We start from the raw sequence: 26733 nt of genomic DNA, 5'->3' as shown, positions 1-26733 counted from the left end.
ATAATTTTTATTTTTAACAGACTTGTATAGTTATTTTTTATGATGTTGTGATATTTTTTCCCAGTTTATTATTGTTTTTAAAATATATGACCCATACAAGTTTTACCTAAACTCTTAGCACTTGTTTACTCATGATAACCGTTTTGTAAGTAATAGCAAGTGGTTTTATTTAAATACTAAAAATTATAAATCACAGGGTGTTTTAAAAGTTGTAATAATTTAACATTAATTACTGAAAAAACATAATGTTCAGAAGTAACAAAAAGAATGCTCCGCAAAAGTTTTTGGAAAATGCTCTGAAAATCACCACAAGTGTGATTCAATCTACAGATAAAAGTTTGACTTTTTCTTATTAAAAACATGTTATATAAAATGCTCACAATTTATGTGTTTAATTTTCTGATTTTAGTTAAAAGTTTCATGTTGTACTTGTCTTATTTATTAAGGCTTGTTTTTATTTAAAGTTTAGTTTACACTTAAATGAGTTTACTAAAAGTATGATATAATTGTACAATAAATAATATGACTATTATAATTAGATTAATTCCAAATTTGATAGAGTAAATAAAGCATATTTATACCAATTTTACAAATTAATTTTTAAGGTAATTATTTTTGTTTACAGAAGAAGCAGAAAGCACACCCAATGAAGACATTTCTATTTATTCAAATTTAAAGAAAGGGCCATTGATTGGACAGGGTGGCTTTAGAAAGGTTTCTGAAAAAATGATTACCAAAAAACTTATTAAATGTACAAATTACAGTCAAAACTTTTATAATACATAATACATAATGCTAATAATAATAATTATAATAGTAAAAAGGGTATATAGATTTTTAAACCTTTAAACTGTTTTGTAATATAAAAATTTGTCTACTTTACTACATTTTAAGTTGAAAATACTAAAACAAAAATAACTTGTGGTAAGCCAAACTAAAAAAAAGTTCGGTGTTTATTGATATATTTTATAATTTTAAAAATTGTTAATCAGTTTTATTTTGCCAAGGTATGGCAAGGGAATTCGCTCAAGCTATAAACCAATACTTGCATCTATAACCACATACTTTTTAACAGTATGTGTTTTAATGGACGTTAAGTACAAAGTAAAATATAATTCTTATTTTAAAGGTGTGGCAAGGAATGACACGGGATGGCAGGTTAGTTGCAATAAAAGAAGTAGAACTCACACTAGTTGATAGAACAAAAGCAGTGAACGAATGTAAACATTTACAGAGGGAAGTTAATATACTAAAGAACATGCAACACCGAAATGTTGTCAGGTATTTAAACACATAACTATAAAACACTTTTTATGATAAACATGCTACAGAAAAAATGCTGGTCCATTTTATAAATCCAATATCTTATAGGCAAAACTAGTATCATAAATATTAAGGTCATAGGGGGGTAATTCACTTATTTTAAATTTTAGTTTATTTTTACAAAGCACTTTGCTAATAGTTATTTTTGTCTTTGAAAAATTCTAAGTAACTTATGAGATATAAGTGGTCAAAAATACAGAGTTCAATAGGACCATTAAAAGAGGCACAAACTAAAAAGGCAACAGTAAAATCTCATTAAAAATTTATTACATCTTCAGTTTTTGAACAATTGTTTTAAAACTTTCTCAGTTTAATCTTTAATAAATGTTTAAACATCTTGTAATAAACCAATTTATTTTCATATAAAACAAACCAAATTTTATTTTTGTATTGGTCATATTTTCTTTTTAAAAATCCGTTTTCTACAAGTTGTTTGCCGTATCAAAAAGAACATGTCCTAAAAGCTTTTCGTAAATTTATTTTAAATAGGTGGTGAAGATTGATTTTTAATAAGTTTGTCATAACATCAAGAACATTGGCCCTGATTTTTTTGTTTCATATGGTTGTATCAGACTTTTTTTTACAAAAATGGTTATATTTTTAAAGTTAATTTGTTTTTATTCTATAAAGCTTATTTTATAGTATACACTCTCAACTTTCAATAAAAGTTAATTTTAACGTGTATAGAAAACATTGTACTCCCTCTCCATGGACTTGAATATTTAAATAGTAAAATATAGTTGTTACATGTGACAATGATGAATTTTTTATGTTTTAAGTTTTAGAGATAAAAAAATAAGTGATATAATAGTTGCCTAATATTCTAGAATTCTTTTCCACTTTATCTGTAAGTTTATTACTGGAGTAAAAACTGTGATGACCTAAAGTTAATTTAAATGTCAAGAAATGTGACTTGTTTTATAACATTGATCTAACTTAATTTGAAAAAATATATGAATTTAGGTATTTTTATTTACTGCCAAGTTTTTACAACTATGTTTAAGTAAGTTAAGAGTTCATAAATTTAGTTGTTAAACTGAAACAGTTCGTTTATTTATATAATTTGTTGAAATACACCATTACATTAAAAATCAGCACTAAAAATATTTACTTAGTTTTAATACTTGTAAGAAATTTTTGTTACGCTTTTAGCTTCTTTGAAACTCATCTTGTCAAGAATGTGGTGAAAATTTACATGGAATTTTTAAGTGGTGGCTCCATATACAAAATACTTGAAACTTATGGTCCTCTACCAGAAGAAGTGTTCAAAAACTATTCAAAGCAGATACTGAACGGTGTTAAGTATATACATTCCAAAGAAGTCATTCACAGGTTAAATTCTTAACTGTATAATTTTTTAATTTGATAAAGTTTTGTTATTAAAATCATAATTAATTTTTAAATAGTAAGTCATTTAAACCTGCATTATAATTTTTTTTATTAAGTATTAAACTCGTGATATGGCATAATTATATTAAAAAAGGCTACTGGCTCCTATAATTTTAATTCAAACAAGAGCTGTTATAGTTATATTTATTGTTTTACTTATTTAGGATAAAATTATTAAGTAATTTACTTGTTTTTTTTATAACTAACCTAACTTCATTTAACTTTTATCATTTCTATTTAACATTTACTCATAAAGGACTTAAATGTACTACTGTATGAACTAAGATTGTCTAATTTTTAAATTGTTTATGCAGGGTCTATTTAATTGCAATTACTTTTAAAAAATGCTTTAAAAATATATATCACTACATAAACAATAAAAATCAGACAAATTAGATTATGTTGTTGTGTAGCACAAATTTTTTGATATTTTGTCATCTTTAATGCAAAAACAAATAAATAAAACACTCTCTCAAGTTTTTGTGATAGTTTATACGTATTACACTACTTTTCGTCAGAACTTAACAGTAGAACAATTCTAAAACTATGAATAAGTTTTTAAACAAAAACACAAAAAGTTAAAACTAACAAAGTAATAAGCACAACAAATAATCAGTGTAAAGTAATAAATAATTAAACTCAAATACTACTAACGGATAAAAAATAGATAATTTAACTAAATAAAGACACTTTATAATCAAATTCCTTCTGTTTACACAGTTCTGGTTTCTCCAAAAATATAGAGATAGCCTCCAACTTCACGAGATCAAACACACTATTACAATGATGGATTATTCTAAATCTGGATATGTCATATTTCCTAGCACAATCTCTATTATTTATTAGATGTTCTGCAACTGAAGATCTTTTTGCTGCGTTTTTTGTTGCTATTGTCTTTATTTCAGGTTCTTGTTCGATGAATTTCAATACACAAGCAGGTAGATGTTCTTTTATCCTGGTTTTTAAGTGCCTAGAGGTCTGCCCGATATAGCTCTTTTCGCAAGAGCAATTAAACTTGTATACTACACAACTTTTGTCTTTGTCTGGTATCGGGTCCTTCAACTGCACTTTTAATAAAGATTTTGAAAGAAATATAACTCTTGGAAGCACTTGATTGTAGGATGTTTTTGTTAAGTCTTTTAGTTTGCTCTCAAATACTCTCAAATACTGAATACTTAGATAAAATGAACAAAATTCTAGATGATTCAACAAAGTTTGTAAAGTTGGGACCGACCAGTAAATTTGACAACTTAAATAAAATAGAGAAATCAATTATTGATTTCCTAAAAAAGTTGGTTTATAATAAAGAAATAGAACAATCTGTTTTTAATGCCATTAAACCTATTGGTTCAATTAGGCCAAGGATGTATGGCCTTCCAAAACTACACAAACCAAATATTCCTTTTAGACCTATTCTGTCGATGATCAAGTCTCCACAACACAAATTAGCCAGATTTCTTAATTTTTTATTAGAACCAGTTTTAGCTTATTACTCAAAATTCGTTGTAAAAGACTCTTTTGAAGTTATCGAAAAGATCAAACATGCTAAATCAACTAATACAGTTTTAACATCTTTTGACGTAAAGCAATTGTTCACAAATGTACCACTAGAAGAATCAATTAAGATAAGTGCTGACAAATTATATGAAATAAGTAAACCTAATTTAGAGAAGAATAATTTTATAAAGCTGATGAAAATAGCAACGAGTGATGTGCAGTTTAATTTCAACAATACAATTTACAGTCAGATAGACGGCGTAGCCATGGGGTCACCTTTGGGTCCTACTCTAGCGAATATTTTCATCGGATATTTAGAATCCAAAATTGCTGACGACTTGTCTTCACAAGTTGTCTACATAAGATACGTCGACGATTGTTTGGTCATATCCAAAACAGAAAGTGAAAATGAAGATATTTTTCAAAAATTAAACTCTTTACATAAAAAGATTTCTTTTACTAAAGAAGTAGAAGAAAACAACCAGCTGCCATTTCTGGATATATTAATAATAAAAGATAAAACAAGCTTCTTAACGAATGTTTATAGAAAAACAACTTTCACTGGGCAATACTTACACTACCAATCGTTTTGTAGCAAGAAACGAAAAGTAAACCTAATCAAAACGCTGTACCATAGAGCATACAGAATCTGTTCGAAAGAATTACTTCATTCAGAGGTTGAGAGAATAAAAGAAATTCTAATAAAAAATGGTTACCCACCAGATCTGATTAAGAAGGTGATAAAATCACACCACAATAACATAAATCAACCTAGACTATTTGGACCGGAGAAGTTCCCAGCAATATTAAAACTACCTTATATTGGAGAAAAATCACGAGTATTTGAGAGCAAACTAAAAGACTTAACAAAAACATCCTACAATCAAGTGCTTCCAAGAGTTATATTTCTTTCAAAATCTTTATTAAAAGTGCAGTTGAAGGACCCGATACCAGACAAAGACAAAAGTTGTATAGTATACAAGTTTAATTGCTCTTGCGAAAAGAGCTATATCGGGCAGACCTCTAGGCACTTAAAAACCAGGATAAAAGAACATCTACCTGCTTGTGTATTGAAATTCATCGAACAAGAACCTGAAATAAAGACAATAGCAACAAAAAACGCAGCAAAAAGATCTTCAGTTGCAGAACATCTAATAAATAATAGAGATTGTGCTAGGAAATATGACATATCCAGATTTAGAATAATCCATCATTGCAATAGTGTGTTTGATCTCGTGAAGTTGGAGGCTATCTCTATATTTTTGGAGAAACCAGAACTGTGTAAACAGAAGGAATTTGATTATAAAGTGTCTTTATTTAGTTAAATTATCTATTTTTTATCCGTTAGTAGTATTTGAGTTTAATTATTTATTACTTTACACTGATTATTTATTGTGCTTATTACTTTGTTAGTTTTAACTTTTTGTGTTTTTGTTTAAAAACTTATTCATAGTTTTAGAATTGTTCTACTGTTAAGTTCTGACGAAAAGTAGTGTAATACGTATAAACTATCACAAAAACTTGAGAGAGTGTTTTATTTATTTGTTTTTGCATTAAATATGAATTAGCTGATAATGTTTGAAGTATTTTGTCATCTAACAACCTATTGAATTTTTACCCAAATACTTAAAATTATCAAAATAAAATTGACCTATTTTATGTAATATAAATAAACCTTATAATTTTGTAGCACACTTTACTTTTTAGTTTAAAAAAAAAAGTGTACTTAAGATAACTGTAGTTAGAAAAGTACACAAATAAAGTTGGGTGATAAATAAAGAAGTTATAGCTTATAATTTTAACCTTTTATTTACTATGATAAATTTTATTATATTGTGTGAATCAAGTTGTAAAGTAAACAATCGATATACAAAATATATGTTATCTATCAAACTATAAAACAAAAACTAAACTGTTCGTTTGACCTTCTGTGAATAAATGTACAAAGTTACTTTAAATCAAGTGGATAACAAATAAAGATAAAAATTGATCAAATAACAAACAAGTAAAGACTTGATTATTTACATAAAGTTAAGTTTTTAAAAGTATATCAAAAACATTAGTATGTGAGAAAAAAAAAACATATTCTTCAATTAGTATTGGCAGTGACTTTAAGTTTGGAATGTAGTTTACAAAAATATTTAATTAAATAAGTTGAAGTGTAACATAGCATAAACAGATATATAAAAAAAAATTTATATTTAATGCACTTTTCTAGGGGGGAAATTTTTTACCTAGATTTACCACAAAAAAGTCTTTGATGGGTCAGGATAGTTAAAAAGAAGTTTTAATAGATCATAATAAAAAAACTTCAACAGCAAATTTGTATTTAAATGATCATTTATTAAAAACTATCTAGTACTTAAAAACATATTTAAGAGCTCATTTCACAATATTCATTGTACAAAAGCTTTATTTTGTTTGTTTTAAATATTTGATTGTAATAAACTTGAATCCTTTCCTTCAGTCGTACCCTAAAACCTAAAATAAAACTCTAGTTTAGTATGTATTGCTACCCCTAAATCTAAATGTATAGCTCAAGTTGTCTATACTTACCATTCATACTTCAGTACATTGAGCATATTTATTACAATACAAAGGTTATTTGTAGCTTTTTAAAGATGGCTGCACCATTATTTATCAGTCAATATATACTAGCTAGAGTACAACTTGTAACACCTAGATCAGGGTTTCCCAAAGTGGGCCAAGTAGCCCCCTTGGGGGCCATGACAGATACTCAAGGGGCCACGAGCAGCAAAGGGGTAAGAGGAGAGGCCATGAGCAGTAAAGGAGCCACAGGGGGCCCAAGAGGTCATAATTTGAAATTTACACTAAATATTCAGCAGTAATAAAAAAAGGTCTTGGTGTATTTTATGGTAGTTTAGAAACTTACACTAGATATTCTTGAATTGCAGATGTAGAGCAAAAAAAAAATTATCCTAGTTTATGAGTAATCTTGTTTAAGGGGGCCATGGCTTTTTCAATTTCTTTAAAGGGGGCCATTTGCAAAAAAGTTTGGGAAACCCTGACCAGACATGTTAAAAAGCTCTGCTTTGTTTACTCGAGCGTGAAATTACTAACTTAAAACAAACCAAAGTTTATACGCTTCATTGCTGAATTACCATAGTAACTATTAGCATTTTACCAACTCTGACCCTGACCTAGATTAAAGTTGGGTAGGCTTACAAAAAAAAAAGTATTTTGCAGGCTGCACAATTTTGATATTTACATAATATGAATAAATTAAACAATTTAAAAGTGAACTATAAAGAAAACGATTATATAACAAGTACCATTGAGTTAAACACGTTTTTTAACATTTGTTATAATAAGCACATGCTGGTTTTTTACAAGTTTTCAGCTAAAAAACCTCTTGCAGAACAGGTTTCTGCTCGGAGGGTCAGGTCATAACATAAAACATCATATTGGTGAAATTTTCGGTTTATAGTATTTCCTATAATTTAACTATTACATAATTCCTTTTGTTTCATAAGACAATGCCATTGATACATACTATAAGTACACAAGCTGTATTATTTTTTATTTTGGTTACTATTTATTTTAAAACGTTTAACTATTTTGATTTACAGAGACATCAAAAGCAACAACGTTATGCTTCTTCCAGACGGTACAGTGAAGCTCATTGATTTCGGATGCGCCAAGCTCATACAAACGAACACAATAAAAGTATACCCTTACATTAGTGGTCAGTTTACAAGAAACATTTTCAAAGTACAATGTTATTATAGTATCATTCAATATTTTACAAAATTGTCTAGCTTAAGACATTAAAACTTGCAGTAAATGAAAGTGAAAGAAAACTTAAGTATGAATATTTTTCTATAAATACAATAAGTCGCAAAAGGTAAACAAGTAGCACAAATAACCTTACAACAACATAAAATACAAAAATATACAAACAGGAAACCAGGTTAAAGATTCTCCATCTATTCTGAGCGGTTCCGCCATAATCGGCACACCATACTGGATGGCACCTGAGGTTATCAAGGACAGCAAACACGGACCCAAAGCTGATATCTGGTTTGTTTACAATAAATATAAATGAATTTACATTAGAGTATATACACGGTCCTACAATAGCTGTAACATTGACATGTAGACTTAGTAGGTATTCACAGTTTTATTACCTTAGCTATAAGTTTAATAAAGGTTTAAAGATAAAGTTTGATAAAACATTTTACATTGGCCTAAAGCTGATATTTTGCTTATTTTTTTATTAGTTTATCTGATAAAACTAGATTTTTATGAGTTGCGTAATAATTCTAATTCAATAATTTCAAGAAAAGTTTCTCTAAAAATTTTTTGAAACCAAAAAATTAAATATACTTAATGATTTAATAAATAAAGATTAGGATAGTAAAAGAGTTGACAGATACTTAGAGTAACAGCTCACAATAAAACAAAAAAGTTTAAGTTACCAAAAATTAAAATGTTGTCTTTCTGGGACAAGGTTACTGCTTGCTTGGGCTAATTTGAACTCGTTTTTGCTTTAAAGAACGACAACGGTTTAAGTGTGAAGTGTTAGAACTACTCTAAATTCATAGCTTTTAATTTTTATTGTTTCAGATAAAATAAATCAGCGTTTAAACGCTTTTTGATTTTACAGTTTTTGTTGATATTATAATTTACATTAAAAGCAACTTACTGAAATAGTTTACTTCGTCTCAAATATCATAGCTACAGTATTAAAATTATTTTTGTACACGTTAATAAACTAAGATTACTGTTCAATAACTGTAAGCAGTTAAGAATCGTTTTTTTTTATTTTGCTTAGTTTTGAACCATCCTTGTTAAGTTTTTTAGGTTATCTACAGTAAAATAATAACCTTTGAACAGTATTTTTAATCTTTGACATAGTCATACAAGTATATAAACGGTTTTTTGAAATTTATTTAGTTCTGCAGTATAGGCACTTATTTTTGTATAAAGTTTGAAAATTATCAATGAAGTTAGTTCAACTGAAAGAGGTGTGACTTATGTACATATTTTTTTTTACAAAATGCTAAAGTAAGTAATTATTTTAAATTAATTTAGTTGTAGACTTAAAGTTTCGTTCCTGTTTGTTTTATTTGAAAACATCATCATCATTTGAAAACAGTTTCAATTGGGCGAAAGTTAGTTTTTGTGTTAATTAAACAGTTTCACAATTTTTTCTTTTGTTTGCACAAAAGCAAACTGAAGCTCATGTAGAAGCCAGCATCACGCTATCTAAGAAATTGTTTATTTTGCTGATAAGTTAGTATAGTTTTAGATTTACAATCTTGACATTTGAAGCAGAGTCGAGATAATTTATAAAGTTTGTTTTAACTAGTGATGTACCGGACCCACAATTTCGGGTCCGGCCGGACCCGGATCCGGACTTTTATTTCAATTTAGAATCCGGCCGGAACCGGATCCGGACTTTTTTTTCAAATTAGAATCCGGCCGGAACCGGATCCGGACTTTTTTTTCAAACTAGAGTCCGGCCGGAACCGGATCCGGACTTTTTTTTCAAATTAGAATCCGGCCGGATCCGGATATCAGACAAAAATGGCAATATCCGGCCGGACCCGGATAGTGAGTCCGGTACATCACTAGAATAAACTAGCCTGAGTCAGAATGAGATTTTTAAAACCTGAAAAAAAAGAACTTTAATCTAATAATAAGTAGAACAGCAAGCCACAAGGTTTACAAATTTAGGTGTTATTTACAATTAAAAATCTGAAATCAAGTTCTTGAACAAAATACACTAGAAAACTACAAAATATTGAAAACTGGATCAGCTCAAACTCATTCAAAATCTAAAAGAAAACTAGCCTGATTTTTTATAAAAAACTAAACTAGCCTGAGGCAGTCCAAGATTTTATAAAATTCCCAAAAATTTTCAAACTAGCAGGGTTTCCACTGTTTAAGTTAATAAAACTAGCTAGAGTGAGTATAAACAAGCCTGAGTTAGAATGAGGTTTTTAAAAACTAAAAAAAATTACTTTAATCTAATAATCAGTAGAACAGCTAGCAAAGGTTGACAATTTGGTAGTAAAGTTGTGGACTGATTGTGGCACACTTAACTTATTTGCACTACCCATCATAATTAAATCCTACTTTATTTAATTAATATCTAACAAATACTAAATTCTAACTGAGACTTCTTTCTATAATCAGACACGACAGTTTTGAATGATGAATCTTTTATATGAAACACAACAAGAAATACTAGCATATACAAAATTATTAATTACTTTGGTAACACTTTAAAAAGTGGAAGCTATTTAAATCTATATCAAAAGACTTAAAACAAAAAACTAAAAATTAAATAAAACTTTCAGTAAACAAGAAACTGTAAAATTTTTAATAAACTATTAAACTATAAACCTGGCTTAAATATTTAAACAATCAGTTGCAACCAAAACAATCAAACACCTGTTGAAATATTCACTTTTAAAACAAAACACTACTTACAATAAGCATTCACAAAAACGTTCAAGATATTTTGTTGCTTCAAGCTACACACCAAACTAACTAACTGCTTACATATAAACTGCCTGTCATGTTCTGATGTTTTGTTGCATCAGTATTTAGTTTGAAACATTTCGTCATATGATTCTCATTGGCTCATACATTCAACCGTATTAACTCTTAATATTCTCTGAGCTCAACTTTAAACAATAAATAATACAAGTATTCATTCCAAAGTTTTCAATTTTACAACATATGTAAAGAGTTGCATTTCATGACTGTTTATTTCACAGTTTAAATTTAAACAAATGTAAATTAGTCACGTGTACAAAATGATCCAATCACGGTAGGTGTTTAATTTTAACTGACGAAGATGACTCTTATTAATTTACACTGGGTTTGTTTTTGAAAAAATACTTTTCAGTATGCTCTTTTTTACTAACTAGATCCGGGTCCGGCCGGATCTCTGTTAGGATCCGGCCGGAACCGGACCCGGACTTTTTTTTCAAATTAGAATCCGGCCGGAACCGGACCCGGACTTTTTTTTCAAATTAGAATCCGGCCGGACCCGGATCCGGACTTTTTTTTCAAATTAGAATCCGGCCGGATCCGGATATCAGACAAAAATAGCAATATCCGGCCGGACCCGGACCCGGATAGTGAGTCCGGTACATCACTAGTTTTAACCACATTAGTTTCATTTGAAATAACATTTCTTATTCACACCTCTCTTGTGTAAATTTACTTAATTTTTTTTGCAATATCGCATTTTTAACAAACAAGTGCTGGTATTGCAGACTTTATTTTCAATTAGTTTGTTTAAAAGTTACCATAAATTTAATAGTTACTCACCTTAAAGGAGTTCTGTTTTTCGGATGTTATTTATAACTCTATTGCTATATTTCTGATGTCCTAATTCACCTACTTAATATGTAAACATATCAGAATATTTTTGGTTTATCGTATAATAGCACTATTTCCAAAGCGCATATATTGTATAAGAATAAATAAAACAGCTAACTAGGTTAATAAAGTAATTTAATTATTTAATAAACCTGCTTTGTAAGTTATTTTGATTTGCAAAACTTCACATAGTGGCCAAATAAACATCTCTGAGGTTTTCCATATTTGAAATCAATTTTATATGTCAACGCATAATTTTTATGTTTAATTCTAATCACAAGCTTCTAAAAGTTATTAAGTTATACAATAAAGTGTAGCTTCAAAGTTTTATATTTTTTGAAACTGTAAAGAGCTAATAGATATTACACGGTTTATTTAAATAAGTTTCAGCCGGTTATAGTATGTATTTATACTGACAAAACTTATTAAAACTCACTCCACTTAGCTTTAGTAGGTCAGTCGGATTTACAATACATTTATATTTTAAAAATTTTCACAGGTCAGTAGGATGCACGATATATGAGATGGCAACAGGGAAACCCCCTTTGAGCGACAAAGAGCCAATCAGTGCCTTGTTTCACATCGGTAACAACCAACCAATGCCCAAGTTGCCTGGCACTGATGAAGCAATCAAGCTTGTTGACAAGTGTCTTCAGTTGTAAGTAATTAGATAAATATTGATGCTAAATATATCGTAGTAATTGGTACAGGGTTGCTAAAAATCTTGGAAAACTGGAAAAAACTGGAATTTGAGAAATTAAAAAAAAAAACCTGGAATTTTGAACAAAAATCACTAAAAAACCAAAAATTTTCAACTAAAAGTTAAATTGAAAAATTTTGGTTGAAACAAAAAATCTACCATATAGATAACTTTTTTTGTCAAAAACAATTTTTTTTTATTAAAAGACACATTTGAAGTAGCTTATCAGTATATTTTCAATGTTTTTATGCTATTTAACACAGTTTTTTTTTACCATAAATTAAACTTAAAACTAAAAATAGACCAAAAAATATTAATCATTCAATACCCAAACTGATAATAGGTATCCTGATAAAACTATTTGAATTGTGAGTATGTGTTTGCAATCGTTAGTAGTATTATTAAATTTAGTAATAGCAAATTTAATGTTTTTTATATGTTGCCCATCCCTACACTATGGCCTTAAAAGGTTTTAAATAAAAATTGTTTGAATTTAGTTAAAACCTTTAGTTTAGTATTAAACTTGTATTTTTTAAAGTAAATGATGTGAGCAATTATTAGTAACTAAGTTTACAAGTAAATTATAGTTAAATTTTTTTGATTCTCATTTTTTATTTATTTTACAGTTGTATTGATTGACATATAACTGTTTTAAATTATTTTAAAAATAAAAGTTTATGAAATTGTAAACACAACAAGTTAAGCTTAGTAAAAACTAAAAGTCTAGCTATATTTTATTATCTCGATATTTTTTTATTTACTTAAATACAAAAAAATCAGTTATATTTAGTTTTATAAAAACTATGTAGTATTCACGATTACTAAACGCAAACTATTTATATTTACTTAAATTTAAGCAATTTGTTACTACAACAATTAATTTTTCAAACGATAAACTCGTTTGCACTGTTCTACTTTGTTACGTCATAACGACTATTTATACATCACAATATCATTTTAATCGTGTGGGGGTGTAGCTCAGATGGTAGAGCGCGCGCTCCAGTTTTCCAAGATTTACTTAAATTTAAGCAATTTGTTACTACAACAATTAATTTTTCAAACGATAAACTCGTTTGCACTGTTCTACTTTGTTACGTCATAACGACTATTTATACATCACAATATCATTTTAATCGTGTGGGGGTGTAGCTCAGATGGTAGAGCGCGCGCTTAGCATGCGCGAGGCACCGGGATCGATGCCCGGCACCTCCACTTTCTTTAAGTATTTTTAGTTGTTGGTTGAGTGGTTTAAATTAAAATGTTATAATTGAAACGAGATAATTATAACACAGCTATATTTTTTTCGATAAAGCTGATACCAATAGCGGTATCTAAATCAAAACCAAGTAGTTTTGTAACAATTAAAGTTTAACTCAATTCTTAAAAATAATTAGCTACTAGGAAACGATTTATTTTAATTCTTACAAAGTTTTTTGGAGAAAAAAGTTGTGGAATTTTAATAACGCTAATTTGAAAACATCTACATAATCTTTAATTATTTTGACCAACAAAACAATTTTTTTAGCAATAAGGGAAATAGACCTACAGCATCTCAATTATTAAAGCACAAATTCTTCAACAAATCTTCCTAGTAAATGTTTTTCAACAAATTACCAAAAACACTGATGGTTATTAAATGCCAATAAAATCAATAGCAACAATGGTCATAGTGCAAGTAATAAAATGAATATTAAAATGTCTAGTATTAATTGAATATATTAAGAACATTTTAAAACGTTTTTGATTACATGTGCCACAGTTATTAACCAATCCTATTAGTTTAGAAATCTTATTTTTACACTTTTTAAGGTTGGTTTTTAAAATTTTTTCAGAGCATTACTTTTTTATAATGTTTCGAAACAATGATACTATATGCTTACTGATCAATATGCTTAAATAATTTTAGCTTGTTTTAATATTTTTTTAGTTGTGACAACCTTCTAGCTTTTTAATTTTTCTACCAATTCTTTAGGGTAGAAAAATAAAAAAATCCAAATAGTTTTTATGTTAGTACTTAATACCAAATAACACTAGTTTTGGTAGCTGAGTTTTATCTTGAACTAATTGATGCATTCGTTTTAAAATGCCAACAATTAGTTAGAATTTGTTTTTACTTAATATCAGAAAAATTGTAACGTAGTTTTAATTGTTTTATTAAAACTTTTTATGTTACGCTGTAAAATCTTAGAAATGAAGCTGTTACAAAATTAATTTTAATCACACTGTAAATTTTATAAATGTGTTATCACTGCCTTTTTTATTAAAAAATTTGTTTAACTAACTAATTAGCTGTTAAATTGTTTTTTATTTAGTCATAATTTGTTTCTACCTATTCTACTTTTTATATAAAATTTGTTTTATAATTGAAATATTTAAACTTTATTCTCAAATGAGTTAATATTTTTTTTTTCTGTTTATATGCCTAATAAGAAAACTTAATTATTTTGTTTACTTATTTTTTAAAGTATTAACAATTATGAACTTCGTAATTAATAAAAATTTATAAAACCTGAAGTTGTTGTTGACTTATAGATAAATACGTACTAAAATAAACAAAATTTAACAATGTTTTGCTTTCATCAGATCTTTATGTTTAAATCAAAAAACTCAATAATTAAAAAAGCTACTATTGAGTATTACGTTTAGTTTCCTAAAAATTTAGCTGCTTAATAAATATATTGAAAAAAAAAAACTTCAAATATTTCTATCACAAGTATTTTTACTGTACAGTAACCTCTCGCATCTTTACGCACTTTCGTTTAGTTACGCATTTTAGAATTCTAAAAAATTCAAAAATCAAAAAACTTATTTTTTTTAAATATTGCACAAATTAGGTTTATTGTATATTTTTGATTTAAAATATAATTTTAAATGCTAACTCATCTCTCTATATTTTAGACTTTGTGAACTTATGTTCCTTGACTAATTGATAAACATTTAGTTATACCTCAGTATATCAGAAATTTTGTTAACAATAAGAATTTAAATTCTGAATGACTGTGTTAAATAATGAAAATATAATGAAATAATTAAAGTTTAAAACACAAATAAATAATACAGCACTCTTGCCCTGTATACGAATAAACATATAAAAGAGAAATATAATTAAACTTCCTAGCAGAAAGTATAGCTTTTCTTTATAGCTTAGGTGTCTTAATAACCCTCCTTTTATACCTTTAAATAAATAGAAAATTTCAATTCCACAAATTTTTGTGGCAAAAATTTTATTCCTACTCAAAAAATCCATTAATGTATCTTTAATACAATGCAAGTCAAGTTTATCCTTATGTGGGCAAACGTCAAATTAAATAAAAGTTCAATTGTTATTTTTGTTCAATAGAAAAAATCCATTACAGCACCAAATGCATATTTTTGTAAAAGGCTATAGAAACAAATTTTAATATAGACAGCACATCATTTCTTAATTGTAAACAAATGCTTAATTATAAATTGAGTTTTCTAAGTAGAATTGAATACAAATACTAAGTATTAAATAAGTCACATATAAATAAAAATAAAATCTACTTATTATTAAATTAGTAAAAATTTTCTACAAGTATTATTATTTTATATAAATTTAAATCATATATTTTTAATATATGTATAGTTTTATCTTTTGTTTTCATATATATAATTAAATAAACAAATTGTTTAAAGTAGGAAAGTCCCCAGTCTGCTTTTAACTAGAAGCAATATCAGAAAACAGTCATTATAGGAAGTATACTTGGTACATCTCGTATCTTTACGCATTTTTTATGTGGAAACAATGTGCGTATATAAGCAATAGGTTACTGTACATGTAAAATAGTTTTAGCCGTAATATGCTGTATCAATAATCATATTTAAAATGTGATGTTTATGTAAACCAGGGTTTACCAATTTTTTTTTTCATAAGGCCCCCTTTAAAAAAATTAAAAAAAAACTATGACCGACAAAGTTTTTCTAAAAACTACCATTAAATACGCCCAAGACGTTTTTCTTTTTGCTTACTTTCACCATCAACTCAAAAAATATACTGTAAGTTTAAAGTTATTGCCTCTTGGCTCCTCCTTTTTCAGCTCATGACCCCCTAAATTTCAGTAATGGCCCACTTTGGGTAACCTTAATATACATACTTTAAGAAAAACTGACACAAATTATAATTTTTAGTAGTATTTATATAACACATCGTAGATAAAAATAAAATATAAGTCTAATTTTATTATCATGCCACTTTTTTTTTTGTAAAAATGAACTACTGTTGAAAAGCATAAAAGTAAATTTAAGTACCTTAACAAGATTAAATATATGCTCCTAAAGGTTTTAATTGTTTTACTAGAAGAGAAAAAATGATCACAATAAAAATTTAGTCAGTTTTTTTATTGGTACATGGTGTTTAATTAAGTTGTTGGTATTTATCACTTTGCTTTAAAATGTGAAGTTTTTACAACTATGTATACAAAAGCCATTATACAAATTAAAAAACTAAAAATAATTGTTTATCTTTTACAATCAAAAGTTTTTCACTATTTTTAATATATATTTAGGTCTGAAATTTAATGAGAAAATAAATATATAACTACACTGACAATAAAAGTTGAATATTGTTTTTCGAAAATTTATTAATTTGTCTTCATTAAAGTGTTAGACTATAACAATAAAATTTCAAAACGAATTCAAATGTATAATAATATTGTAAATAATATTTTATAGTTTTAGTTCAAGATTTTAAATATTGTTTAATAATACTAATTCAAACTAGTCAAGTTAAAAAATTAAAAGGAAACTGAAATTCTTTTGTTTTAATTTATCAAACACATAAAGTTTCAGTATGAAAAGAACTAGACAGGGCTAAAATACAATGAAACGTAAATCAATTGACAACAATTTTTTAAAGTTAAATACATTGGATTAAAGCAAAATTTGTTCTAAACATTGTTCAATGATTTAACTAATTTAAAAGAAAGAAATTTAATAAATTAGTAGTTTTCACAACTAACTACATTGGATCCACACAACGCGCTAGATCGCGGCAGCACTCCGAAAGGAAAAATTGTAGAATAAGCACATAAAAGAAGAAAGACAAAACGACAAGGATTAACACACCAATAAAATTAACCAATTCCAAACTAGGATCGTCATCCGCTAAGGGTCGCTCTGGAAAATTCTGTTTGTGTTCCAAAATGCTGATTACATAATCATTGTAAGTTATGGTTGCTGGTTCAAAATATGGTGGTATTTTTGTCACTGATCCAGGTTGGTTGTTTTCTCGGTCGTTTTTATCTTTTGTGGTTATATCATTGTTCGTCGATTTTGGAGCGGTTATTGTTTCAGCACCATCTTTTTCTTCATCAAATCCTCTATGGGGAGCAGATTTGCATCCATTGATTATAAAGATTGAAAAAAGAACAAACCAAATAATTTGTTTCATTTTATTTTCTAAAATAAAGTTTGCAATTAGAAACTACAGTAAATTTGTTTAGAATTATTAAAAAATATTTGCAGTCATTGTAAAATAAAACAACAAAAAATACCAAATACAGTAATAATAATGGGGTATAACTTTTAGAAATTTATGTATTTTGTTTTATTTAAAATTTTAAAGACTTGTTTACTTGAGTTTATTTAACAGTATTTAAAAGTAAACAAAAAAGTTTCTTTAAACTTTTTTAAACATAAAGTTAATTTCTAGAAAAAAAACGCAATAGTTATACAAAATAGTCAGCTAAAATGTTTTATAACGTATTAAGCATTCAAAAAATCGACCAATGGCTATGGACAAAAAAAAAAAAGATCACTTAACAAATTTGCTACTAATTAATTTGTTTTGTATTAAAGTTATTTAGAACAGCGTTTATATATTTTTTAATCATTAGTTAATTATTATCACATTTAAACAAATGACTATAGTGAAAATTAAAATATTTTTTTTATTAGCGATATCACTTAACAGAAATTATCTAACTATCAAAAAAACTAAAAGATAAAACCTAAACGTTTAAACATCTTTTTTATTAAAGTAGACAAAATGTTAGGGTTAAAAATACATTTTTTTCTTAACACTAAAACCTATTACATCGCACCTAAAGCAAGCACCATATCACACACCAGTTGCAGCCAAGTTCTTTTAAAATCATTATTTTAACAATTACACCAAGCATAGCAACTAAAACAACAGCCAAAGCGATTATTTTCTTGTAGCAATGTTCATCCGCTAAAGGGCGCTCTTTTGCATTTTTTTGCTCATCTAAAAAGTCGTTTACGTAATCGCTGTAAGTTATGGTGCTTGGATTGAAGATTTCCGGAATTTTCGTTACTGATTCTGTTTGACTGTTGTTAGTCGTATCGTCAATTGTAAGAGCTTTGTTCGTTTTTGCATTATCATCTTGACTTTTATCAAAACCTCTGTTTAATGGAGCTGCTTTGCTTATTTTGAGAAGAAAGATTGAAATTAGAACAAAAAGTATCAGTGATTTCATTATTACCTGCTAAAAAATTATCTACATGAGGAACTAAAAAAAAATTGTTGTAAACATTAAAAAACCAGCTAAAATTGTTGCAAACAAACAAAGTTTATGGTAGAAAAATATATTTTTACACGTAAGGCCTGATATATACATCCTTCTTTTAGTTTTTTTAATAGTTGAGAAAATAATTAGATTTTCGACTTCGTTTACAGCATAGATTTAAATATATATTTACTTTTAACTTTCTAAAGAGAAGTTTGATGTGAAGTAAAAAACTAAAGCAAACTCTAAAAAAAAACTAAAATTCGATGTTTCTATAATAAAAAACAAACCAAATCAGTGATTTCATTATTACCTGCTAAAAACAAGTTTATAATTAAGAACTTAAAGTACATTAATTTAAAAACTAATTTAAAAATAACTGCAGTTGCTGCGAATAAATAAAATCTTTGATTCGAAATACAGTAATAAAAATAAAATAAAGTTATAAATACTAATTTCTTTTAATTTAATTCAAAATTGGTTAAGACTATTTATTTTATTCTACTTGACAGCATTGCAAAGTGCAAATTTAATCTAATAAATACTTCAAACTTTTTTAAACATAGAGTTTGAAAAAAAATCAAAAACTAATGCGAACTTGCTTCGAACTTAATTAAAAATTGTTTACAGTCACTACAAAAAAAAATTATTGATACAAGTACAAACTCCCAAATAAAAAATAAGTTGTAACGTTTCTTTATTTCAGACTTATCTTAAACATTTTGAAACTTTTTTGATAAAGTTTGTTAAACAGTGTGGCAAAGAACAAATTTAAATAAATAGCTACTTAACACGTCTTCAAACATAAAGTTGGCTCTACAGTAATACACTAAATCAAACTCTAGAAAAAAATAAGGTTCTACAACACAAAAAATATCTGTCAGCTAAAGATTTATAAAACAATAAAAAGTCAGCTAAAGTAAACTTTTTTTATATCGACCAGCTGTTATTAAAATAAAAAAACAACTGTTTGCTAGTTGTTTTACAAACTAGCTATAAATTAACTTGTTCTATATTAAAGTTTTGTAGAACAGTGAATTTAAAAGTTTGTTAATCATTAGTTAATTAGTATTACTTTTAAGCAAATTGCTTTTGTGATAAATTAACATATTTTTAACTAGTGGCAGCGTTTACAATTATCTAATTATTTTCTTAATTTCATACATTGTTGTGTTGTAAAAAAAATTGCAGTTTTTTTTAATAAATCTCTATGTTTAATAAACAGTTTTGCGCTAATAAGAACGGTGCATTTTTTATAGCTTTCGGAAAATTATCATTTATTCACTTTTTAGGAAGCATACTACAGAAAGAAATGACACAAATTAATTTTTTGCAAGTTTTTTACTACAATACTGTACAAAAAAAAGTATAAATTATGTTTAATTAAGAGTAATTCAAATTTTCTATATAGTTTATAAAATTAGTCAAATTTTCGAAAGTTTAATAAGTAAAATAGAATATTTTGCATTCTTATCAGTAAAGGGTTTATTTTTCGGTCCAATATTAATGAAAATATAAATTGACTTAGTCTTGTAATCATAGAAAAAGTGTTTTTTTGTTGATTCTTAAAATACTTTACAATTTAGTTTTTTCACATGTTGACAAAAACTAGTAAGAAGTAAAAAATTTTAAGAAACGCTATTATTCAGCATACAAAGTTGAAAATATTTTCAAAACGTGATTATTTTACGGTTGCTTTATACTTGAATAAAAAAAAAAAATATTTAATGTTAAGTATGTTAGATGAACTCTATATAAGAAATTATTCAAATTATTAAATTTTGTTCTACTTGTTAACAATTTATCTGAAGATAATTATTACAACCGAGGATCTCATTAAAAGTGTTTAATAATGAAGTGAAACATTTTTTCAAAAATAATTCGTGAATCAATAAATTAAAGGTTGTTTAACTTGCTTAAATTCATTATTTTTAAAACTGTTAATGTAGACTCTTATTAGAAACATGTTTAATAATTTTTATAAATGATATTTTCAAATCATGGTTTCAAGTTTTTAAAATTAATATAGAAAAATATAACAAGTTGGAAATAAAAAGTAAATGAATTACTTAACTTGCTTTAACTTGTAAATCTTAGAACTGCTAAAGTAGCCTTTTAATATAAATATCTATCTTTATATAAATGTGATTTTTGGATATGATACACGACAAGTGCTTTATGATTTTCAATTTTTTAGTACAAAATCTTACGTTATAGAGTTGCTGTTTAAAGAATTTTATTGTTCGTGTGAATTTAATTTAAACAAACTTCTTTTACAAAACATAATTATTATCTAATAAACAAATTAACACAGAAAGTAAACAATTTTTTGATGAGATAAAAAAGGCATTTGTTGTACAGTTTAGTTAGCATCAATATAAATCCGTTTCAAATTTATTACATATAAAAAGCTACATTTTACAAAATAAAATAGTTTTAGTAGAAAATAGTTTTCTAAAATTTAGTTAGCTTTTATATTGATTTAAAAAACAAATATTACATTAAAACTTGATTAATTTATACAAAATATGACACTGACTAGTTATATGTAAACACTAGCAAATAGTTTTAGCTGACTACTAAAAAAAATTACCACAAAAAACTTTGATCTTTAGTACATTGACTAAGTGTTAAACATGTTTTAAATTTTTGATTTTATTTACACTTAGCTGAACGATTGTTAATACAAATTTGAAAAATTAATTAGTGTTTTATTTAAGAAAAAAGTTTTTATACAGTATTTCACAGCTATAACAATTTTACATATACAGTGAAAGTTGAATCAAAACATTTAAGAAAGTTTTTTTAGTTTTATTTAATCAGCATCTAAAGTTACAAAACATTTACATTCATAGTTAATAAAACATTTCTTAATTCTTTAGTTTATAATTAGAACATATAAACCGTACGAAAACAAAAACATTATCAAACTTAGCTCAATATTTAAACATATCAATAATAAGTCACGGACATTTTTTAATTTTATTATCATTTACACATTGTAAAGGTCTTAATTGTCAAATTTTTGCGAAAAACACAACTAAGTCAAAAAACAATTAAGTCTTCAAACCAGAGAGATATAAAATGTTATAAAAATTTTTTAAATTTTCTCTTACAGTGCAAAGTTACTAAATTATAAGTTTAAGTAAAAAAAAGTTACATAATATAGTTATATAAAAAATGAAAAGTCATATAGGTAAAGATTTAAATATGTACAAAACGACAAAATTTTAAACATAACAGCTATTTAGTTAGTGAAACAGTTCATTTGATATAAAAACTATGGCAGTGATAATATATTTAAAAAATTTACAGTTTAATTAATTTTTCTAACAGCTTGAAACTTAAAATTTTACAGTGTAACTTGAAAAAAGGTATAAAATAATTTAATATGAGTTTATAATACTCTCTTTTGTTAAAAGATGAAAAAAATGCATTTTGAAAACGAATGTATTCATAATCTTCGACATGGAAAAACTTATTAAGCAAAACACAGTTGTTAATAAAAACAAAAGTGAGGTTATAAAAACTAACAGTATTTGGTATTGAAAACTTGCATAAAGACTTTACAAAGCACTTTTAGGATTAGTAGAAAGATAAAAGCTAGAAAGTTGTCACATTAAAAAAAAAGCTAAAAATCGAAAAAAGTACTTTGGTAAACATTACTTTGATAACATGATAAAAAAGTGATACTCTTAAAAATTTTAAAACCAATGTTAAAAAATGTAAAGACAAGTTTCTTAAAATAATAGGATTGGTTAATAATTGTGGCACATGATAAATAAATCAAAAAAATTATACGTTTTATAATACTAATTATATTATATAACTGGCACTTTCAGGATTGTTGTTGCTGGATTTTTTGGCATTTGAAAATCAGCAGTATTTTCACTTGAAAGGTTTGTTGAAGAATATTTAAACTTGGAAGATTTGAAGAATATTTATTTGGAAGATTTGTTGAAAAATATTTATTTGGAAGATTTGTTGAAGAATATTTATTTGGAAGATTTGTTGAAGAACTTGTGATTTAACAATTGTGATGCCGTTGGTCTGTTTCTCCTCTTACTGCAATATTGTTTTCGGTTAAAAAAAGGTACTAGAATATGTAGGTACTTTTAAATTGGCTTTTATACACTTTTCACCACTTTTTTTTCTACAAAGCGCTTGTAAAATTTGAAAATTTGATATCTCGTAGCTAATTACTTTACATATTAGGTCAAATTTTATTGTTATAAAATTACTTGGTTTTGATTTTGATTCAACCCCTAAAATAAGGTTTGTAAAAAAAAATACATTTTAATAATTATATCGCTTTAGTTCAATATACCAAACAACAAAAGTATAGAATAATAAAAAAGTGGAGGTGCCGGGCATCGATCCCGGTGCCTCGCGCATGCTAAGCGCGCGCTGTACCATCTGAGCTACACCCCCACGCAACTTTAAGGATATTGTGATGTATAAGTAGTTGTTATGACGTAATAATACAGAGCAGTACAAACGAGTTTATGGTTTAAAAAGTTCAATGTTGTAGTAACGTGTTGCGTAAATGACAGTATAAAAAAAAAACAGTTTTCATTTAGTAGTCGTGAAGACTAAATAATTTTCAAACTAAAATAACCTTAAATTTGTTTTTATTACTTACAATTAACTATAAAAAAAGTTCAATTTAGTAGATTATAAAATATTGTGATATTTGCGTTTAAAAAAGGTTCTTAACTTGGGCAGAGATTAGCTAGTTTTGTTTACTATCTATTTAATATTTGTTTTTTTAATCAGTTAAACTATTGGTTTGCCAAGCTTTATATTTGTAAAAGCTGAGAATAAAAATAAACTTTTAGCCAAAAATTACAGGTAACTTGCTTAACAATTTATAATTGCTCACATTGTTTTCATTTAAATTGTACATTTTTAATAACAAATTAAACATTTTTTTAAAGATTAAAACCATAGGGAATGTTTAAGGTTTGGCATTCGTTGATTATTAACATTTTAAAAACTTGCTCATTTACAGTTACTTATCATGTTTTACTAACTTTATTACTAATATAATAGCTATCACTTACAATTGCAAACAAAAATTAACTAATTCAATTGCTTCATCGGAACAATTATCAGGCAATTGAGGCATTTCATGGTTGTTACCGATGTGAAACAACGCGCTCATTGGTTCTTTTTCACTCAGTGGGGGTTTCCCCGTAGCCATCTCATATATCGTGCATCCGACTGACCTGTAAAAATGTTTAAAATATAAATGTATTACATGTTTTGATTTTTAGAAAACAAGTTAAGAGATCTCAGCTACTATAGGAGAAATAGTATATCTATTATTTCAAATCTGACGAGGTTTTTGACCAAAACTTAGTTTGCATCATGAAGAAAGAATATAAATGTATTGTAAATAATATACTATTATTTAACAGCAGATCCTAACTAATAACTTTCAACTTTTAATAATACAATTGACTTATTAATAGCTTGCCATCAAAAAAAAATCGTGCGACCAACTAACTTGCAGGGTGGGAAAATTTTCACGTTTAAACATGTTTTTAAATTGTATAAATAAGGCGCATATTAAAAAGACTTGTTTCATGTCATCATATGTTAGCATTGTACAATCAAGCTCTTATAAAATGTCTTGAAACTAATAGTTTCCAGTTACGCTTTATTTTACAACTTTTTGGGGTTTGTAACTTTTAAACACAAACATTTTGTATACATATTGTAGATTTAAAAGTTATTAATTTTGTGAACGATTGTTTTGAAAATTAAAAGAACTACAATGTAGACTTTTATATGAACTGTTTCTACCAACAGACTTGGGTGGGAAATAGTTATGTATTTTATATGCATTATTTTAATAACAATTTGGTGTGGTGTTTTATACTTTACCGAAAATTTAAAATTACTTGTATGTTTAGTTGGGTAGCTTATGTAATTTTATAAGTTAAAAAAGATACAAGTAAGGTACACTTATTTATCAAATATATTCTTGATCAACTTATATATAGTTGAATAACTTACTTCATTGTTGCTACATATATACTAAAAAAATACGATTTACAAAAGTTGAATGATAAACTTTAACCATAAAGAATGTTCTTTTGTAAAGTTATAAAAAAAATTTTTTTAATGTATGAAATAAAAATATACGGTGACTTTTAGCATAATTACTTGAAACAAAGTCTGCAATACTAGCATTATATTGTAAAAAGTTGCAACATTGTCAATAAAGTTTACTTAAAGGAGGTGTGATTTCAAAAAGCTGTACATTTTAATGAATTTAAGGTGGGTAAAACAAACTTTCTGAACTACTTTGAGTTTGCTTCAAATATCAAGATTATACAATTTAAACTACATATATATATTTTTTAGAAAAATAAACAGCTTTGTTTTATCAGCTTGAAGTTGACATAAACTTTGTTTTTTTAGTGCAAACGAAAGAAATATTTTAAGATACTTCTTAATTAATACAGAAGTTAAGTTTATCCAATTAAAACTGATAATGTTTTCAACTAGAACAAACTTTGTTTAATTTTTAAACAAACTTTTGATACTTATTCACGTTCAAATTTTATTGATAAACAAATAAAAAATTACACCTCTTTTAAGTAAAGTAACTTCATTGTTAATCTTAAAGCATTTATCAAACCTATTTGTTTTAATTGCAGATTTAAAATCATTGCAGAATATATTTTACACCTTGTTATGATTTTTTCAAAGGTTAGAAAACAGTAAAAAAGTTAAAATTAACTGCAGATAACAAACTATCTCTATTAAAGAAAAAAAAAACATGAATAAAAAAAACCAAACGTTTCATAACTGATTAAAGTTAATGAAAAGTAGTTTTTTATTTATTGTCTTGTATAAACAAAAGCTTTCTTAACGTAACTTTTTTTTAATTAATAAATTAAATAAATCGTAAAATAGCAAAAAAGATAAAACTAAATTCCTGACAATGTCTTTGATAAGGCAGAGTAATGAATAACTTTAAACTATAAGCATAAATGGCTAAATACTGATTCATTTTATCTAAAAAAAATTAATTAAAAACTATAAGTTTCAAAAAAACTTATTACTTTAAATTTTGGATTTTACAAGAAGTGTCTGATAAAGTTAAAAAAGTGTTATGCTTTAATAAAAGAAGAAGTATCAGTTATGTTCCATTTATTCAATGAAAGTAAAAAAAAACAAAAGTAATAAAAACACATAACTAATCAAAAAATATATAGAAAAAAACTTGATTGTCAATTAAACTACAACATAACTAAAAAATGATCTTAATGATAGAACATAGGAAAACTAAAACTAAGAGAAGTCACATAATTTCGCAACACTAACTCAAAACAGATAAAACAAACCTGAGATGTTAATAAAGTACAATAAGCTGTAGCTACAAATAAACTTGCTAAAGAAAGGATTTTCATGACATTTAAAATCATGATAATTCAAGTTCTGAGTGATTGTGAGTTGATTGATTTGCTAATTTTATTTTGAATATGTTGCCATCATAATCTTACTAATTTGACCTTTTTGTACATGTTATAATATTCACTTTAAAATATATTTTTTAGACTGTGACGCCTTGAAAAATTTCAGTTGAAAAGATCTTGCAATTTGAACTACCAACTAACTTATAGAAAGTTTAAGCTTAAATATTACAAAAAAAATCAAAATTAAAATTTCAACTTTTATTGATTGATCCTTCTGGTATATTTATTTTCAACTTTTAAATTACTGTCTGAGGACTGGCTTCTTAAAAATCTTGAGTTAGAAGGATTTTTTAATCTGAACTGTCGTGTAACCCATAGAAAGTATTAGCTAAAAATAAAAAAAAAAAACATCACCTACAGGGTATACAGTATTTTATCAAACTATAAAAATTTATAGCTAAGGTAAAATAAAACTGACTAAGTCTAGATGTAAATGTTACAGCTATTGTAGTACATTGAAAAACCTAATGTAAATTCATTAATAATC

General features: G+C 26.3%; 1 protein-coding gene and 2 non-coding genes across 3 annotated transcripts; 2 read left to right on the top strand and 1 right to left on the bottom strand.

Annotated features, from left to right (window-relative positions):
• The first annotated feature begins 245 nt into the window (after positions 1-245).
• On the top strand, positions 246-12230 carry LOC145828906 (mitogen-activated protein kinase kinase kinase 19-like). Its single transcript, XM_082936652.1, has 7 exons — positions 246-336; positions 626-714; positions 1130-1281; positions 2476-2655; positions 7800-7915; positions 8133-8250; positions 12068-12230. Exons 1-7 carry the CDS (start codon positions 246-248, stop codon positions 12228-12230), a joined length of 909 nt encoding a protein of 302 aa, XP_082792778.1.
• Positions 12231-13407: 1177 nt separating this feature from the next.
• Positions 13408-13480, top strand: Trnaa-agc (transfer RNA alanine (anticodon AGC)). The gene has a single exon. It is a non-coding gene; the product is annotated as a tRNA-Ala (tRNA).
• Positions 13481-23114: 9634 nt separating this feature from the next.
• On the bottom strand, positions 23115-23187 carry Trnaa-agc (transfer RNA alanine (anticodon AGC)). The gene has a single exon. It is a non-coding gene; the product is annotated as a tRNA-Ala (tRNA).
• Between the last annotated feature and the right edge of the window lie 3546 nt (positions 23188-26733).

This window comes from Thalia democratica, chromosome 2, assembly GCF_965202585.1.
Source record: "Thalia democratica chromosome 2, ktThaDemo2.hap1.1, whole genome shotgun sequence".
NCBI classification, from domain to species: domain Eukaryota; kingdom Metazoa; phylum Chordata; class Thaliacea; order Salpida; family Salpidae; genus Thalia; species Thalia democratica.
This window is presented reverse-complemented; position numbering and strand designations above follow the sequence as displayed.